The sequence below is a fragment of the Condylostylus longicornis genome, unplaced genomic scaffold (assembly GCF_029603195.1).
Source record: "Condylostylus longicornis isolate FDR11 unplaced genomic scaffold, ASM2960319v2 ptg000044l, whole genome shotgun sequence".
NCBI lineage: Eukaryota > Metazoa > Arthropoda > Insecta > Diptera > Dolichopodidae > Condylostylus > Condylostylus longicornis.
Window position 1 is genome coordinate 2,546,075 of NW_026578013.1, and position 19,899 is coordinate 2,565,973.

General features: G+C 26.2%; 1 protein-coding gene across 1 annotated transcript in view; it reads right to left on the minus strand.

The window, feature by feature from the left end:
* Nucleotides 1-4,407: 4,407 nt before the first annotated feature.
* Nucleotides 4,408-19,899, minus strand: part of LOC129610384 (transmembrane channel-like protein) — a 49,694-nt gene continuing 34,202 nt past the window's right edge. The window contains exons 7-24 of the mRNA XM_055522951.1: nucleotides 19,505-19,609; nucleotides 18,640-18,828; nucleotides 18,386-18,516; nucleotides 17,300-17,410; nucleotides 13,782-13,876; nucleotides 13,417-13,513; nucleotides 13,070-13,162; nucleotides 12,512-12,667; nucleotides 12,338-12,446; nucleotides 12,122-12,138; nucleotides 11,819-12,053; nucleotides 11,544-11,668; nucleotides 10,579-11,329; nucleotides 7,931-8,035; nucleotides 7,303-7,484; nucleotides 6,511-6,687; nucleotides 6,000-6,334; nucleotides 4,408-5,912 (exon numbers count right to left, since the gene is read on the minus strand). Coding sequence (XP_055378926.1) covers nucleotides 4,408-5,912; nucleotides 6,000-6,334; nucleotides 6,511-6,687; nucleotides 7,303-7,484; nucleotides 7,931-8,035; nucleotides 10,579-11,329; nucleotides 11,544-11,668; nucleotides 11,819-12,053; nucleotides 12,122-12,138; nucleotides 12,338-12,446; nucleotides 12,512-12,667; nucleotides 13,070-13,162; nucleotides 13,417-13,513; nucleotides 13,782-13,876; nucleotides 17,300-17,410; nucleotides 18,386-18,516; nucleotides 18,640-18,828; nucleotides 19,505-19,609 — 4,518 coding nt within the window. The remainder of the gene's footprint in view (nucleotides 5,913-5,999; nucleotides 6,335-6,510; nucleotides 6,688-7,302; nucleotides 7,485-7,930; nucleotides 8,036-10,578; nucleotides 11,330-11,543; nucleotides 11,669-11,818; nucleotides 12,054-12,121; nucleotides 12,139-12,337; nucleotides 12,447-12,511; nucleotides 12,668-13,069; nucleotides 13,163-13,416; nucleotides 13,514-13,781; nucleotides 13,877-17,299; nucleotides 17,411-18,385; nucleotides 18,517-18,639; nucleotides 18,829-19,504; nucleotides 19,610-19,899) is intronic.

Below are 19,899 nucleotides of genomic sequence, written 5' to 3' on the forward strand. Positions count from 1 at the left end.
AAAGAATAAAATTGTCCTTACGAGTAACAGTGTAAACAGCTTGAACATAAAATTCTTTCCTTTTCTTAATTTCGGACAATTATTGCTAAATCCGAACTAATCGAAATTATTTTTTAATTTTTTCCCAATAATTAAAGTTTTTAAGTATTAAATTAAAAATTCATTTTTTAAAATTTACATAATATCTTTGTTAAAAGTTGTTTTAAAATAAGAAAGTTCTGGTAATGATAAAAAAAATTTTAAACTTCAAGAAATTTAATTTCGAGAAAAAGACTTGTACCCATACCCATAAGTCTTAATTTACCCTATGCTGATTCTTTCTGTTTCTTCTACAATATTGTTTTTAGAACTCTTTATCTTTTCCAAATTAAAATAGTTTATTTACTTTAGTCTTCATTAGTATATATCTTTGTTCATTGGTACATACTTATTATATGTATGTATGACATAATATATACACATTTACACATTTCACAGTTCAAAATCACTAACTCCGATCGAAACATAAATATAACGGAAAAAATATGCAATATCGTTCACAGACACATGACATATGTGAGATGTTAATATATAATTTATTTCTCGGTCTTTATTTGTAGTTGTAAGTATCTAAAACTTCATATTTCCCTTCATTCTAAACCGAAGTTAAAACACCCTCACCGTATGCTTGTATTATGTATGTTATTTATACCTACATACATTATGTATAGATGATCCATTCCAATTTCCAATACATTTTGAAAATTGAGAACACATTCGATTTGATGAGAGTGTTTGTGTACAATGCAATAAAATTTTCTCTTTAGTAGAAATTCCTCAAAAAAAAAATTTTAAAACAATTTTTTTGTTTGCTCCTGTCGCTCTGCTGTAATGACGGAGAAATATTTTTTTGTTTATATAGAGCGAAAGTTGCGATCATTCCGGTGAAGCGAAAAATTGTTTTCTTCATGATCTGTTTTTTATCTTTAATGGAAATATTTTCTTAGATTACGCACATGTACGCGTTTATCGTACTTATAATGTACATAAAAATGTATACATATATAAGAATTTATAAGCATAATTTTCTGATTTAATCTATTTTTATTGCCAAAAAAAAAAAAACAAATATTTGAATTTTAATTGAGAGATCTATTTTGTTTTGTGACTAAAAGCATTCACTAATTTCTTCCAATTTTAGGCTATAAGAATCTAATAATGTACGGATGTAGATATGTATGTGCACAAATTGAAAATAAAAATAATTTTTTTTTTAGTACATATTATAAAGAGTTGATTGACAAGGGAAGAGATAATCTTATTAAAAATTGTTGAATGACGTAATAGAGAAATTTATAGTGCTATTATTAAACGTACTTGAATATTAGGAAAATGCTGGAGAATTAAAAGCAAATTAAAAGTTCTTATGAAATAATTTGTGCAAGGATTTTTACTTGAAGCAAATTAATCTCTAATTCTAATTTCTAATATGAAAATTACTGCACAACAATATTGTTTAGATCAGTAGAGGAATAATGTATGATTGAATGAAATCACTTCAGTGTTAATTAATTGCAATATTTGGCAGTGGCAACGATTTGTTTCATGAATTTTAGTATTATATAGATTCTCTGATAACATTCGGTGATTTTTAAATTACAGCTATATTGGAATGATACGCATAGTTCAGCAATTACAAGTCGTAACTCGTAAATATATGAATTGTGTATTATTGGAGTGTCACTGCAATTTTGATGTATAGAGATCCTAATAACTAAATATAGTTTAAATATAAAAAATATTTTTAAAGAAAATTTTGGTAAAAAAAAATCGCTGTAAGAAATCGCTGTAGATAAATTTCCCATTAACAATTATAAATTTTCTAAAATATTTTTTTTAAATTACTACAGCACTTATAGAAGTAAAATGTTTAAATTGGTCATGATTCGAAGGATTTTCTGTTTTTCACATAAATTTATTCAAAGTATATGATCTGAAAGATTCAATTAAATTTTTAGAAACTCTTCTAATTAAATGATTTAAAACCGATAATTTTTTATACATTTCGAATATTTTTTATTTTAAAAATGTGACAGCAATAAAATTTTCGTTTCTATTACAAAAAATTTCAATTTTTATAAAAAAAAAGAAACGCGTATTAACAAAACGTTTTTAACTTAGGTACTTTTTTTTTCTAATTCTATTTTACTTGAATTCTTAAGAATGATAATTTCTTTTTTATTACAAAATTCTAAATTTATATTTGAATTTGCTATTTACATGAAAAATATCAAGTACTATGTGAAGAACATTATGTATCAAAAGTAAAAGTATGTGTTCTTTAAGGTCATCAGGGTTAAAATTATAGATTGATAAAATAATCAAATATTGATAGCAGTTCGTTCTACTTTTAAAAATTTTTTTAAAGAACACATAACACAAAATATTACAAAATTAAAGCAATTTTTTTGGTTCTTAATCTTCCTTTTTCTGAATTGTTATTTTGGTTCTTTTTATTTTTTAGAATTCAGTTTGCTCCGTAAGAAATTGAATCATGAAAATAATAGCTTCCATATATTGTTCCTTCGATTTAAAGTTACTCATTTCTTGTACTATGTTGGTCCATATGTTGAAGAAGTAATTGTGATAGAATAAAATTAATTTGAATTAAATTAATAGAAAAGTAAAAGTTACTCAGAATAAATATGTTTTAAACATGAAAAAACTTTCAAGTCACTTTGAAAATATCGAAAGCACTGAACCTAAACTCAAAAATCTAACTGGGATGCGCGATCGTATTTCTATTGCTTTCATTGTCTTTAACTTACTCTATTGTTTTCAATTAAATATATTTTCCATTACACATTCATGAATTTGCGTTTGCAGTTATAAGAAAAATTTGCAAAGGCAACATGTTTTTATAGCTTCCTGCATCCCAAAATGTATCCCGTTTTTGTTGGTGGAACTGTAAAAGATCTTCTGCCAAAACGACACAGCTTAAAATTTATTTCTGTTTTCCAGCCATAATAACCTCAATTAGTAAAGAATATAAATTTGACATTATAGAGTTTTTGTTGGCAGCGCTGCTTTAGTAGTTCTATTGCAGTTATTAACTATAGTAAGATCTCTCGCAGTCTACAAACGTGAATTCAATAGTATTTCATAGTACTTCCTTTGTTATTCTTTATGATTATCGTTACCTATGCTTTTAGAACCGACTTAATATTTTAAAATCCGCTTAATATTAATAACAAAATTTCTAAAGATCTTTTATATACATATGCATGATAGAAAAGTTTTGAGTTGTCACACAGAAATTTTGCTTCATATTTATGTTGTTTCAAGCCCATATATGAATTTTTTAATTTGAAGTTCAAATATAATGCATTTTTATGCATATTAACACTAAATTTGAGAAACCTTTAAAATTAGATTTCTGTAATTCGTAGTCTATAAACTTACTTTTAAAAATTGGAAATTTTCATTAGTGTTGCTACAAAAGTTATTTTAGACTTTATTTATTTTGTTAATTTCATTTCGTCAAATGTGTACAAAAAAACTTCAAAATTTATTTCAGACACAAACCATTATAATATGATACATGAAACTTTGATAATGTGATACATGAAAGCAAAAGTAGTACAAAATTGGTGATGTTGGTGGCAGAAGTGTAGTGGAACTTTTTTGTAATTGAAACAAAATATTTAGAACAATTTAATTTTTTCTTGTTTACTTTTTGTAAATATTTTTATTTAACATTTGGTTTACGTCTTTGATAAATTTTGAGCTACAGATTTAACAAAAAAATTATGCTAAAAATTTGAAAGTGATTTTATGTATAAGAAATATTTTTTTGTAAAGTACTGTTATGGAGGAAAAAGTACTAAATAGGTGATTACGCCTATATTCATGCTAAATAGTCTTATTAAATTTATTTTTAAAATTTATTATTATAAATATATTTTTAATAATTATAATTTTGGGTATAAACTATAATAAAATTTAAGTACTAGTACCAAGTATCACAATATTGGAGATATTTAGAAATTCTTGTTCGCATTCTAAATTCAAATATAGTATGTATTTATCCCTTGCAACTTTATGAAGGGTTATTAACTTTTCTTTGAGTACTGAGTTTGAAGCTACTTTAAAGAGTCGTCTGCGGTATTTGTTACAATTTTTAGACAAAATTTAATCGAGTTGTAGTAGGAGCATTTAAAATATTTAATTCCAGAAATAGCTGCTCGTTTTTTTGTAGGTTTAAATGAAAAATTAATTCAAGTAAATTAATAATTTAATTAATTATTATTATATCTTAAAAAGTACAATTATTATTTTGCGCTTTAATAGCTATAATACTAAAAAACTCATTTTTAAAATTATTTTATATAATTATAAATTTAAAAAATATTATTTAATAATTTTAATTTATTTAATAACGGGATCCTTATCACTGCATTCTAAAATGCATTCATCACTACCAGTTTTACTAATTGTAATAACTGGTATCGATGTTTGAGAATCTTGTCGTTTTGGTAATGTTGAAGACTCAGAATCAGTTTTGGATAATGGTTTTTCTTTTTTTGTAATTGTACCTTTGTCTTTACTTGTGGAACTTGTTGGAGCTACTGAAGTGCTCTCCAAACTTTGTTTGGATGAAGAAATTGATTTCTGTTGTGTAGTAGTTGTAGGTTTTGATGCAGAAGTAGTGGAAGGAGATTTAATAGATTTTTCTGGTATTATATTAACACCTTTAGCACTTGGAGCTTGAGGAGCTGATGGAGATTCTGGTGTATTACACTGACTTTCATCGCTACCGTCACTTTTTTTGTTAACTGCTTCTTTAACTAAGGCCAAAAATGAACCAATTCTTTTACGTCCACTTTTTGACATTGCAGCTAAACCAGTTGAGTGATGCTTTTCAACGGGTGCTGGAGCAGTTGAACTGGCAGTGGGCTTTTCTTGTTTAGGTTCAGAACTTGTGGGCTGTTGTTGAGTTTTTGTTTCACTGTGATGTTTAGCATGATGAGGCTTTGATGCATTTGATGATTTGTCTTGTTTTGGTTTATCAACAACATCTTTATGATGAGGTTTTTCTTGCTGTTGATTTTGTTCTAAAGTTTGCTTTTCCTGTTCCTCTTTTTGTTGTTGCTCAGCTTCAAGACGTTTTTCTTCGCGAGCTTTGGCCAATAGTGCTTGTAACAAAGGATTTTTAGCTGGAGCCTTTGTAGGTGGTGGAGCTTTCGGTTGATGATGTGTTTCATGTGAAGATTTATCATGTTTCATTTGTGGTAAAGGTGATTTTTCTGGTTGTTTATGCTCTGATTGTTGCTCTTGCTGTTGTTCGAGAGCTTTTTGTGCTCTAGCTTGAGCTAATATAGCTTGAAGTAATGTATTTTGCTGGGGTTTTTTTGCTGCCGGTTTTCCTTGCGATGAAACTGATTTACTGTCAAATTTGAAAACGTTTGGTTCCGTTTTTTTACCTTTTTCGTTTACAACTTCGAAGCTAGAATCCCCACCATTTTCATCATCTTCACCAAGCTTATGTTGCCGCTTTAATAAACTTTTTCTTCGTTCTGATACAATTCTTGAATTATCATCAGGGTCATTTTCATCGATTGGAGGTTCGGTTTTTCCCATTGGTGCATCTACTACATTACGATTAACTTTAAAACGATTTTTTGGATGATCTTCTTTTGATGCTTCTTTTTTCGCTAGAGCAACAATATCAATAATAGAAGGTTTTCGTGCTTTTCGACCTCCAATTCCAGGAAATCTGGATTTCGAACGCTTCTTATGTTCTTCATCATGTGGCAAATTTTCATGATGTTCATTATCTGTTTCATCATCTTCATTATAATGTGGTAAACTTTCATCTTCAGATGTAATTGAACTTTTTCTAAGAGCTTTTTTCATAATTCTGGACAGTAAATCTACAAAAAACAAGTCATAATAATGAACCCATCCTAGTTTTAAAAAAACTAAAAAAATTTATTTTTTAGGACATATTATAAATTTACCTTTTCTAGCTTGTATTTTAGCATCTTCAGGATCTTGTGATTGATTCTGTTGGGTAGGTGTTGGGGTTACTGGTGAAGCTGCTGTATCTAATACTTTACGCCAGCGTGCGGTTATTGAAGCAACAGTATTTTCTGCTGGTTTCTCATCTTCAACTTTAAATATTTTCTTTCTTTCTTCCATTCTCTCTTTTTGTAATTGCGTTCTTAAATCTTGATTTGCTTCTCTTAAAGCACCAGTTAATGACACCAAATAGTAAATTATTAAAATTAAGAGTAGGAGAAGTGGTATAACAGTACTTGAAGAAGTCATATATTCCAGTGGTTTATGAAATGAACTGTAAATTATAAAAAATTATGTTTTTTTTGCTTGAAAGAAAACTTTTTCATTCAGTAGATCTGGAATTTTCTTTAAGCAAGTACTATGCACTTTACTTAAATACATAAAAAGGATAATCTTAAAATTTTATGTTTTAATTTTTTCTTTTCTTTTGTATTTTATTTTATCACTTACTCTGGTAATGCATTTCGTGTTGTATTTGTAAAAAATTCTGAAATTCTGTTATAATCTGAAAATGGTCCACAATGCCATGATGGTCTTAACCATACAATCGCATATCCAACGGGTAATACACAAAGGAATAACATTGTTAACAATAGGGTTAGATAAAAATTATTAGATTTTGATGCTCTGTAAGTGAAGAAGAAAATAGAAGAATTAGTTAAAAATTATTTTAAGTGTATATAGCGAAATCAATGTCGCGTTAGTGTTTTACTCATAAATTGAATTCACGCAAAATTATACTTAGAATATGCTATCGCTTATGATCACCATAATTAATTCTATGGAAAATTCAATCATACTATTTTAATAAAATCATAACAAGGATTGTCTCAATGAAGCAATTGATGAAAATATTAAATTTTTATGTCAATTTAAATTGATAATTCACTTTACCGATCGTAAGGAACAATACAAAATGGCAATCCATTTGAATTATTTTTAAATCTTGCATTAAAATTCGCCGTGCAAACGAATAGATTTTAAGAATTTTTCAAAAATTCAGTTTTTCCTTAACTATAATTTAGAATTTTTTCCTCAATTTTTAAAATAACTAGTACGTTTTTTCCCAAGGCGCTGTCTTGTATCCAATTTACAGCATCCTGTCTTTGGATTCTTTTCAAAATTTTTAGTCGATCTCTGCCCTTTTGGATAAGATCTTGAATTGCTTCGTATTAAATTTATAAATCGTAATTATTAACCTTCAATTAAACGTAAAATAAAAAACATATTTTATTTACTTACTTAAATACGACTTCATGCGGTACGTTGCAAGTTAATACAATCCATGATCTTAAATACATTAATATGATTAATTTAACTAAATTTATGATAACAAGTCCTGGCGAAAAAAATATTCCCATCCATACTTGTCCTTGATTATATACTAAATTTAGAATACTTTCAGCAATCTTAAAATCACCATACTTTTTATAAAACGAAAAAACAAGCAAGAAGACCACAATAAATTAAATACGCTCGTGTATATTTTTACATTATTAAAATTATATAACATTGTTAAAAGGATAACATATAAAAATATGAACGTTATTTTTCAGTTCTACACTACTACATATACAAATCTTTAAAGAAATGTTGAAGGATCAAAATAATATGTAAGTAAATAACAAAGCAAATCATAAAAGCCTTTAAGGATTTTTTCTTATAAGACAAAAGAAAAAAAAATGCAAAAATAAAAATTATGAGCAACGAATATTTTCAATCAAAGACAAAACCAGTAAATTTAAGGAAAAAAATTATGCCATGTAGGCCTTATTACAAAAAAAAATAAAAAGAAAATAAGGAAGAATAAAGAGGAAAATAAAAATGAGCTGAGGGACTTAAAAAAAAATCTTATTACAAATTGTCATACCTGAGGGAATGTCTTTTCCATATCCCAACACCAATGATCATTCATATACCGAACAAATAATGCTCTTAAAAAGTCAATACATAATGGAGCAGCAATTGACATAAGCTGTAATAGAATGCATAATATATAAAATTTTATATAAAAAGGATATGAAAAATAATTCAGATAAAAAGAAACATGTAAATATAACAGAGTATTCCGAAAATGTGAAAAGAATAAGAAGAACGGTATTTGGATAATACAATGAGAGAACGGTCTATACTTTAAAATTACCGAGATTCTAAAATTTAAAAATAAAATTTAAATAATTTAGAATCAATTAATTTTTTTAAGCTTTAAGTATCTTTATTCACCAAAATCTGGTAATATCATTTTTCGGCACTTATCTCTTAACAGAAATAAGTGATAATTTTCGTAGTTTTCATTGTGTCACAACCAGATAGACTTATCTCCCAAATTTCCAAATGTTTCGAAATGACAAAATAAAATGAAAATATTGCTAAAAATTATTTGAGGAGTATAAGACTGGTGCATGATATCATAGGTAACCATGGACTATAGTTCCTCACGTCATTGAGTTCACTAAACAGGTGACGAATCTATCGTAGTTTCAACAATTTTTATGATTTAATTATTTTAGTTTGTCATAAAAATGTAATAAGCTATTACAGTGCACTTTGCAATCGACAAATTTTAATATGGAATACTTTGTATAGTATAAAATCTATTTAAATGTTATAAAAATGTGCGTGATCCGATATATCGAATTGAGATTTATAAGAATCGAAGAATTTTATTTGATAGACATTACATATGTAGGGGATATAGGTTAATATTATTAGAAGCTTAACTGGCAGACGTCTCATATACATAGCAGTTGTTTTTGGATTGTGTAAGATTTATGCTTTGATTTTTCAAAGCTAAAGAGTCAAAAGTTTTGTATGATATTTTTGATTCTTATCAAATATGATAAACTAATGCTTTCATTTTTAGTGTTTTGTTGATTGTGATTGAAAAGAAAATTTTCTGTTTTACAGAATTCTTTTTTAAGGAGATTAACATGAAAGTTGTAAATTTTTATAACTAAATAAAGTAATTCCAAATTATGGATCTAGAGTTTCAATCAATATTCACTATTAATATTATAATCGTAAGTAACTACATTATCGATCATAAATTAACTGATCCTTTGGTTTTAATGAAAAACTGTCCTTCGCAAAAAAAAATACTTCAAGTAATAAGAAAAAAGTCGGTTTTCACACAGTGAGTATGTAACGCAGGTTAAGTATCAGAAAGTGAGCATGTATCGCACGTAATATTTCAAGTTGAATATATTATAGCTTTCGAACTAAGAGAATTCCATGGACTTAATCTGGACAGTATATACTGGTAAAATACTATATAGAACTTAAATTTAAAAAAATTTTCAAAAAATTCATAATTCTGGCTTAGTGACTCAAGTTTGTTTTGTACTATTGTCCGTAACTTTGCAATTAACTAGGGTCTATGAACAAATATAGAAATTTCGAATTGTAAATTACAGTCAGAGCAAATTCAATTTATATGATTTTGCTTCCAAATACAGAACTACATGCACAAAAATTAATAATTATGGAAGTTTATGTAAGTTTAAAAATATATGGGAAAATTAGAAAGCATAAGTATGAAACTAAATTTAACATTAATTTTAAATAATTTTCTTAAAGAAATTATTTTTTTTTTCTCGGAAAACTTTGTTTTACCAAAATATATTTTATAAGTTGTTCATTAATTTTTAAATAAAATTATAAAATATTATTTAATAAAATTATTAATAAAATTTTTCTATACGCTATTTAAAGTGGTTTGGAAAAAATTTTAATTCATTTTCAAAGTGGCCTTCAGTATAAAAATAAAATTACATTTGGAAATAATTAGAACTCGAAGGTATTTAAACTTCTAAACAGTAAAGTTTTGTATAACAAAATAAAAACTTGTTAATTTTGTATTTCTCATATACAAATTAAATTTATTATAATCATAAAACTTTATCATTTTACATGTTACTATGCACGTTTTTATTTTTTATTTATTTGATAAGGACCTTAGGGAATTGAAGATTTTTTGAAACAAAATATTTGGAACATAATGGAAAGAAAAAAACTTAATTTTTTCCTAAAGTATTATATTGTTTTCAAAAATATAACAATTTTATTTTACGAGAACAACTAAAAAGTTTCCCTTTGCTAAGTTCCGAAATATAGAATGAAATTCAATCAGTTGGAATTATGAGTATGTAATTAACGTGTTGTCTTAAAATAAAATTACAAAATCATAAATGTGGTAAGACAGTTCAAACTTTTAGATAATAATCTAATTATATAATAAATAATTTTGTTTCTAAAGTGGTCTGGATTATTATTCAGCAGTATTGTATTTTAATTATAGTTTAATAATTTAAAAACAAAATTTCATGAGAATTTGAAATATCTGTATATATGATAAATTGCTAAGACTATGCGTTCATTTTATTTTGCACCAAGAATTCTAAAAAATTCCACGAAAATAGACAGCAATGAACAATGAGAAATATAGTGTTAAGAATTAGTTTGCTTACATAATTCTCTAATATTTAAATAATTCTAAATTTCGATAACAATTAAACTTACAGCATCAAAAACAATAACTTTAACCAATTCTTGACCTAAAGAAGTCTCCCAACACATTGATGTTAAATCTTTTCGAATTACTAATAAAGTTTTTGTAACATTTTTCAATTGATATTGATAAAATTCTAAAGTATCTGGAATTAAATATTTTTTCTTTTTTCGATCAACTCGTATTGAATCATTTCTTGTTTCAATTGGTGGTAATGGATGATATTCATCAATTGGTATACAAATTATTTTAATAGTACAATTTAAATAATCACTAAAATCCATAATTATATGATCATCGTGAATTGTGTAGATTTCATTTTTATTATCATAATCTGGTAATATTGTTGTTATTTTTGTTGTTTTCGCTGATACTGTTGTTGTTGTTGCTGATGTTGTATTATTATCTAATAAATCATTTATGGTACTTGAAGTAGTTTCATCATCTTCATCATTATCATCATAATCATCAAATTCTTTACTATCATTTTTTATTTTATTGGTAAATGTTGCAAAAGTTGTATTATCACTAATTTGTAGATTTGATAATGTTGTATAAAAGAGTGTACTTGAATTAATATTATTATTTTCAACATCAAAAAGTTCATTAAATGTTAATGAATCGTAAATGTCATCTGTTGTAAGAGAATTATTATTAGAATTTGATATAGTTGTTGATGTTGCAGTAGAATTTTCATTTTCTTGATTTGATAATTGGAATAAAGCATCTGTGAAATTTATTCCAAAGGGAAATAATGTTGACCTAAAAGAAAATTAAATGGAATTTATGTTAATTGCATTTATAATAAATATTATATTCATTATAACGGCGGTGTAATGTATTAAATTTTAGAATAATTTCATATTGAGCTCAATATTTAAATGTTACGGCTACACGTTGTTTAAAGCGCAAATAATAACTGTGATGAATAAATCGTTTTTTAAGTCAATACTTACGTCAGTTTGTAAATACTTACGTCAATGTTTCATTTTCGATTGTTTCATACATTGTAGTTAATGGTGATGTTTCACTAGTTGTAGTTATGTCACTGCTATTAAAATCATAACCGAATTCACTTAAAAGTTGACGTTTTCTTCTCTTCTTATATTTAATTTTCGAATCTTTTAAACTAGTATCAAATGGTATTTTTTTATCTTCTTCTTCTAAATTATCAAAATAATCATAATATTGAAAATAATTATCAGAATCATTTGTTTTTTTCGGATCATTTTCATCATAATTTGGTATTACGAATGTTGTAGTTGTAGGCACTGTTGTAGTTGTCATTTCTGTTGTAGTTGTCGGTTCTGTTGTTGTAGTTGGTGTTGTTGTTGGTGTAGTCGTTTCAATAGTTGTAGTCGTTGTTGTTGGTGGTTCAGTAGTAGTAGTTGTTGTTGTTGTTGTGGTAATAAGTGGTGTTGTTACAATATGTGGTAACATTGTTGTTGTTAAATTTAATAATAAAAATGTTGTCGCTATTATTCCGCTTCCATTATTTTTTGGATTTGAGCAAACTTCATAGCAATATGTTGAATTAAATACACCTAATGATACTGTTGTTGTTTGTAAAGCTGAATTAGGTGATTCCGTTTGTAATGTTGTTGATGGGAATATTGTTGATATTATATTACTGGTTAAATTATCAGTAAATGCTGATATTTCTGTTGTAGTTAAATCAAATGTATTTGCTATTGTTGTTGATAAATTTTCAATATTTTTTTGTTTAAATTTTGCTATAATCTTTAATAAATCTTCTTTTCTTTTTGTTGCATTTGCAAAGAGTTCTTTAAAATGTTGTAGATTTGCTTCTTTTTTTGTTATTTTATATATAAATGAAAACATTAGGGAATATAAATTTAATAAATTGAGGATCATAATTCTAAAAATATATTAAAAAAATATTGAGAAAAAATTTTTGTTGTTTATATCATTGTAAACGAATACCTTGCCAATTGTAATCTAAGTTGTTGCCTGGGATGCCAATTTTCAAATAAACCTAAAGCATCAAATATCATTGGAAGAAAGAATGATAACAATGTCATTATGATATTAACTTCATTGCGACGAAACCAAGAATCATAAGGAAGTGCAGTTTCTTGTCTAAAAATATTTATGAGGGAAATTGAAATATAATGAGAATCAATTTGTTTCTTTCTTCTCTGTGCAGTAATAATATTGTTGTTTCAACTTTAAAAATTTAAAATAAAGATACGATTACGTAGTCTAAAATGAAAAAAATTAAAAAATAATGAGAATTCGTAAAATATTTTGTATTGTAGTTCCTAGTATTAAAATATACTACAAATTACTGTTTCGTTATAATTGCAACATTAATAATTTTCATGTAGTATATAAACTGAAATTTTCAAGTTGCAATACTAAATTTTTAATTTCCTTACAATATTTTTTATCACTCAATATTGAAAATCAAAAATATTCTCATTATTCTTTTGATTCACCAGACTTCGTATAAATGTTATGTAAAAATTTAAATACATATACCTATCTACTGCGATATATACAGTCCAACCGGATGCGGCTAGTAAAGCTGTTACCAATATATTAATCAATATCCTTTGCAAAATAATACGCCAACTGTGAAAGCATGAAAAAGTGAATGAAATAAATAAATGAAATTGGTTATAAAGGATATTATTGGAGGGTTTACTGCAACGTTAAAGTAACCAAAACCATATACAGAGAAAGAGAGAGATTCAGATTGAAATTTTTATTTTTCTAATTTTATTTGGTTTTCTTTTATTGAAAATTTCTTACATTGAAAATATACAAGTGTTATATATATAATACTTTTATATATATAATATATTACACAAAAATCAAAAGCTTACTTCCGTTTATCCTTTTTCTTTTCAGCTTCTTCTAAAAGTGCTTCTTTAAATCCGACAACGACGGAAGCAATTCTATTATGGGCAGTTTCCGCATGACCTAAAATTAAATTCTTCCTTTATTTATGTTTTTCGTCTTTTTTATTAGAAAAAATCAATTCACGGTGTTTGAATAAAAAATTTAAAAATAAAAGAAATAATCATAGGAAAAAATATAATAAATTGTAAAGGAAATCATAATGGTATATTTATATAATATTGTTATTATTCTTGAAAATGAAAATGTTGTCTATATATTGACATTTATATTGAATTTTTAGTTTTAAAGAAAACATTTTAATTAAAAACTGTATTAAAGGAAGATTTACCGATCATAAAATCCCATCCAGTAAATAATTTCCATGAGAAAATGCATTCATCATCTTTTGAAGATAATTTTGAGAGACGAGAGTTTTCAGCCATTCTATAAAAAGAAAATTGAAAAAAAAAATAATTGAAGTAAGAGTTTGAATATAATGGAACTTAAATTTATTGAAGAGTTCTTCATTTAGTTTGCTATTTTGAGTTTTGCATTGAGTTGATTGATTCTTTATAAATCTAATTAAGAGGACCTAGTGATTTAATAGTTTAATATTGTTTTTTATAACAAAATAATTTGGTATATTGATTTGGTATATTCTTTTGAAAAGTTATAGCGTAGTATGGAAGTGAGTGCGTAATTACGCATTAAATTGAAGAAATTTGGCAATATTAGTATATTTACCGAACTAATTAAAAACTCGTTATGTAAATTCACTTTTCACTCATTTCAAATTTTAATTTTCAAATTCTTTTTTGCAATAAAATGAAAATTATACGGCAAACAGTCGGACAACTTTTGTGTGTAATGAGCAAATATATGTATACTATGTGAGTATGAGTATGGACTATTCAAGACGACTACTCGAGACGATGTGAGTATGGACTATATTTAAAACGAGAAAAAATAGAGTTGACCGTCTTAACTCTGTGATGTCCCTACGAATTTGTTATCCTATGTGCGAATAAATATGCAATAGCTGACTATGGGACTGACTATGACTTTAAGTTGCCATATTAGCATATTAGTTTATGCAAAATTTCAGTACTGTGTTTTCAATATTTTCTAAGATATGGCCAAACTACTATTGAAGTGGTATGGCAGCTACCAGAAGAAGCTAAGCAATTTCAACGAATTTAAGTAAACACATTGGTCCTACTAATATATTCGCTTGTGTGAAATTTTAATACCAAAGCTCTTATAGTTTCTAAAATATAGTCAAATAAATTTTGAAGTTGTATGGCAGTACGCCGATCATATGCAATTTAAATGGGGTTCTGGCATTTACTATAATTAACCATTTATAAAAATTTTTTGGTGAAATTATCTTAATTAGTTTTTGAGTTACCGTTGTGACGGACGGACGGACAGACAAAGCTTAATCGACTCAGAATTCGACGCTGATCAAAAACATACACTTGAATCTATATCTCAGACCATTATTTCTTAGCGTTACAAACTGCAAGGCAAACTTAGTATACGGGTATAAATATTCAAATATAACAATTAATTGACATTTTTATTGACATTCATAAAAATCTTACAAATTCTTTTAAATTTGTGTTTGTGTACCTGTTTTTTGCAATTATCTCAAAATTTTAGTTTTTGTTTTCTTATTGTTTCAAATTTCGGACATTATTGATTGCTTTGTTTTGGCAAATAACAGATTTGTATGGAATTTTATGTACCTATTTCTATTTAATCTATGATTGAGTTCTTAAAGTTTTTTTCAAAAGAGTTTTTTAAATTTTAAAAGTCGCAATCGAATATTTTTTTTTAGCAAGCAGAGTAATGGGCTCCAATGTGAAGTTGAATTGGCCGTATGCTACCTATGAGCCGGCAGCTATTACACGGGATTGTTCTAAAAAATGTCGCACATCTCTAACTAAAATTATACACCAATAACAAGATTGCTTACTGAATACTCATACGAAGATGCGATACTCATAGGTTATTTTAATTAATTTATCTATATACATGTATGTACACAACAATGCATAGTGAAATATTTTTAATAATGAGATTATATAATATCATGGATACAGTTCTCTAGCAATTTCATTTAATTCAAGTAATCTATTTCAGGACAAGGAGGGTTCTTTTTATGTTTCTCACTTTTATTCTGTAAATTTTCGTTGAAGGTGGGGTTTCCAATAACTTAATTCGATTTTGCCGATATGATATTCATTCTATTTTTTTTTCAAAATTCTATTACTCGCTGCAACAAATTTTGAAAAAATATCAATCAATATAATTTGTACACTGATATTGTCAAAATAATTTTTAAAAAATTCGATACAAATTTGTAAGAAATTTCATCTTTACAAGAAAACAAAACAAAATTTCAATTCAAAGCACATTTTTCGCTTATTATTTCCTTTATGTAAACTGCAAAAAAAAAAGGAAATCCATATGAACGTGATAAATTCAATAACGAGTTAATTTTTTTATCCTAATCCTTTCTGGCTTCTTCTATATTGTAACAAATTTGTATATGGAAATAAGAAATATTCAAAAATTATTCAACAATTTCCACTGAATCTTGTATCTTTTTTTCTCTCTCATAAAATTATTGATTTATTTTCGAATTTTGTATTTTGCGCTTCCTATACAGAATATTTCATTCATTCTTTCCCCTTATAACGAGTTTTTCCTTAAGTACAAATTGACAATGTATATTAGATTAGATTTTACCTATTTGCAACTTTAGTATAGTGATTTCACGTTTATATAATTTGCATTTACAGTTAGAATTTATAATATGTATACAATGTATGCAAATTTTAATATAATATTGATAAAATATTATAGCATATGTTGATCATATTCACATATGTACAAAGTTTTGTTAACATCGTTACATTAGTATGTATACCGAGTATGTTAGCATATAATGTTCACATTATGTTCACGTTCATATCAAAATTTGCATATAGTACTGGAAGTAATTTCAAATGAATTTTGTATACGTTTCCGGAATATGAGTTAAAAATATAATTTAAAAGCTTCTAAAAATAATTATAGAATTATGGAAGAAATTAGTGACTTTTACTAAAAGTTGTGATATTTATACCACATGTTTGTGCAGAGCTTGTTTATAACTTGCTATTGTTCCATCATTAAAACGCTATTAAATTTCAAGTATTTAGGATATGCGTTTTATAAAAAATATTAAGAAGAAAGTATCCCGTTATCACCAGGCCGTCATTGAGCGTACAGATGGCTTATAAAAGCCACCCGATTTCCTTGAAGAATCTATCTAAATCTTCGATGCTAATCTTGGATAATTCGTTCAGCTCCGCTACAAGTGATCAGAATGACCCCGCCCAGAGCTGAACGCTCTCAGAGTTAGTGCAAAATAGTATTCTTCTTGTCTATTTCCCGGCGTTTTGTGGGAATCGTCATATTGAAGGGCAATCCTAGCATAGCCGAATGTTTCCCCAACGGCCAGTGTTCTGTGTATATTACCGTCAGGCAAACAATGTTCGTGCGCATTGAGATCGCCAGGATCTCATCCAATTTCCTAAGGTCGTGCTTTAGCAAAATTTTTTTTACCGTCCGTATGTGGACAGCATGTGTTTCCCATCTGCGATCGACGTCAGTGATCATTATATGCAGATGGAGTAGATGACCTCAACATAAATGTAAAATTAATAACTTAACACTCAGTTCTCCTACTTTTGTATTATGATTAAATTTTACATTGCGTTTATCGTAACCAAACAAGTATCAAAACTTTATTGTCATTCGTAAATTTTGAATAATTAAAAGAGCAAAAAATTAAAATTTCTATCTCACATTACTTACTTTCTTAATGTTGCTACGAAACTGTATATATAAACGGCAACTGATGTTAAAAAATATGCTAATGGTAAATTATAACCCCATCGACTTGCTCCCGAAAAATTTGAGTAATAACTACAAAAAAAAAATTATATTAAATATTTTGAATTCCACTCCATAATTTTTGGTGAAAGAAAAACGTGATGATGATTAAAAATTGATAATGCAAATTGTTGATAAAATGAGTATTTTTTTTTGTTATGTCATTATAATATTTCACATTATTAAAGTGTGTTTTATACAATAAGTAGATGGCATTGCTCCAACAAAAAAGGAAGAAGAAAATTCAATCATTTGTGATTACGATAAAAAGATAAAAATGAATATTGCATTCGCAATGGTTATTAAAACAAAGTGTCTTATTGAATTGAAGTTTTGTAACTTTATGAAAAAAGGCACAAAATTTAAGGAAAATTTTGAACAAAAACAAACACAAAAAACAAAAAGGAAACCGTATAATTCAAAAAAAAAATAACAGAAACAAAAAAAAAAGGATATAAACGAGAAAGTTTTGAAATTGAAAAAGTTTTTCGTTCTCATTTTATTTATCGATTTTAATTTATGAATGTGATAAAAAAAAACAGAAGAATTAAGGAAAGCAAAATACACAAACATTTATTCTTATATATTAAAATAGAATACAAAAGAATCATGTGAAAAAGTTTACGCATTCAAACAAAAAAATTTGAAATTCAAAAAAAAAAGAAACCATTCTTTAAATTATCTTTTCCGTTATTTTTTTTTATCACACCCCAGAGTAATCAAAAATATCGAAAATCGAATATTCTGGAAGAAATTTAAGACTTTGTTTCCGACTACACATTTAAATTTAACTAAATTTTGAAAAATATTAAACCAAATAAGCCAAAATGACTTTGCCTTGGTTAAAGATTGAATCGGATTACAAAATTTATTAAATGGTTTCCATGTCTCGTGAATTTATATTTAAAAATGGCTAATGAATGCTAATTTAAATTCATGACATTTTGCCATATTAGTTGTGCCTCTTTCATCAAATGCAAAAAGTAAAATAAATTTTTTAAAATCTACCCATAAAATATAGGTGAATATTTTAGATATCCTTCGAATTCCCAAATTGTTACAATATTTCCAGCAATTTTTGCTTCACCAGGTGTCATTTGTTTTCTATTATCTTCAAGTGAATTATCAGTTGCAAGACTCTAAAATGAACAAAATAATTATTAATATAAATTTAATTAAAAATGTTTTGAAAATAAATTTAATATTTTTATAAAAGACAATTTTGAATTCAAAATTTGAAAACAAAGAGAAGATTTTCTTACCTCTGGAATAATTACAAATGCTAGTAATGGTATAGCTATCATTATATTAACCCATAAAAGCCAACGTAAAAATGTAAAATAAGATGCAACTCCAGATCCAAAATGTGATTCAATTTCTTTTATTCTTAATTCCCATGGTATTAAAATTGTAAAAAAGCTAGCCATTTCTCTTTTCCAATGTTTCCATCGCTACAAAACATATTGCAACACATTAATAATATGCAAAAAAAAAAATTCAGTAAATTGTTCAATTTGTTTAAATTTTACACTGAAAAAAATATTCTTCAAATTATTATTAATAGCACAATTTCTACGTAATTATTTTAGTTTACTGAGCTTAATTTGTAAAAATTTTTTATTTACTGTTCATTATCTGAAAGTCTAGAAATTTATTTGATCCTATTGTCTATTTCTCATTCCTTTGACTCTGTATAGATGCGTTTAAGAGATTTTATTGGAAAATTAACGTTTAATATTGGATTTTATTAAAAATAATATTTTTCTAATATTGAAATTAGCTTTTACATTTTAAATTTTGCAACTAAACTCTAGAGACTAAATCTAGAGTTTAATCATTTAATATTTTATCATTAACTAAAAATGAAGCATGAATAATTGTTGTAACTATACAAATCAAGTTTATCAAACATCAACATAAATTATGATTTCGTACATAATTAGGAAGAAAGTACATTAAAAAATTTTTATGTTGAGATAACATCAATTTTTTTTTCAGTGTTTATTGCGTTTGATACGATATTCGGACATAAAAGCCATCACTGTTTATTTACCAAATTCCAAAAATTATTTTGAGGGTTAAATAAAAAAAAAGAAAAACAAAAATAGAATAACAACAAACACTCACCGCTGCCATTACAATTTTAAATCGCGCCCATAAATCTTTAGTACTTCTTGACTTATTAAATCGTTCTTGTAATGCTCCTTCGTGTCTAGCAATATACGTTTTAGCCTGCAAATTACATTTAAATGAATTTTGATTTTCTTAAATGAAACATTTATTGAGAAATGGTGTCATGTTTACGATTGGTAAAAAAAATTAAAAAAATTAAATTGCTTTTAGGATAAGCAGGTTTCGTGTAAAATTATAAAAAACAAATTTTATAGTAAAATTACTGAGTATACACATACATACTTACATAATAAGAAAATTATTTTAAAATTTCATTTTATAAAAATTTTAAATTTAATTTAGTTATTATCGATAATTGACGGTTGTTTTTGATTGCAATCCTGATAATG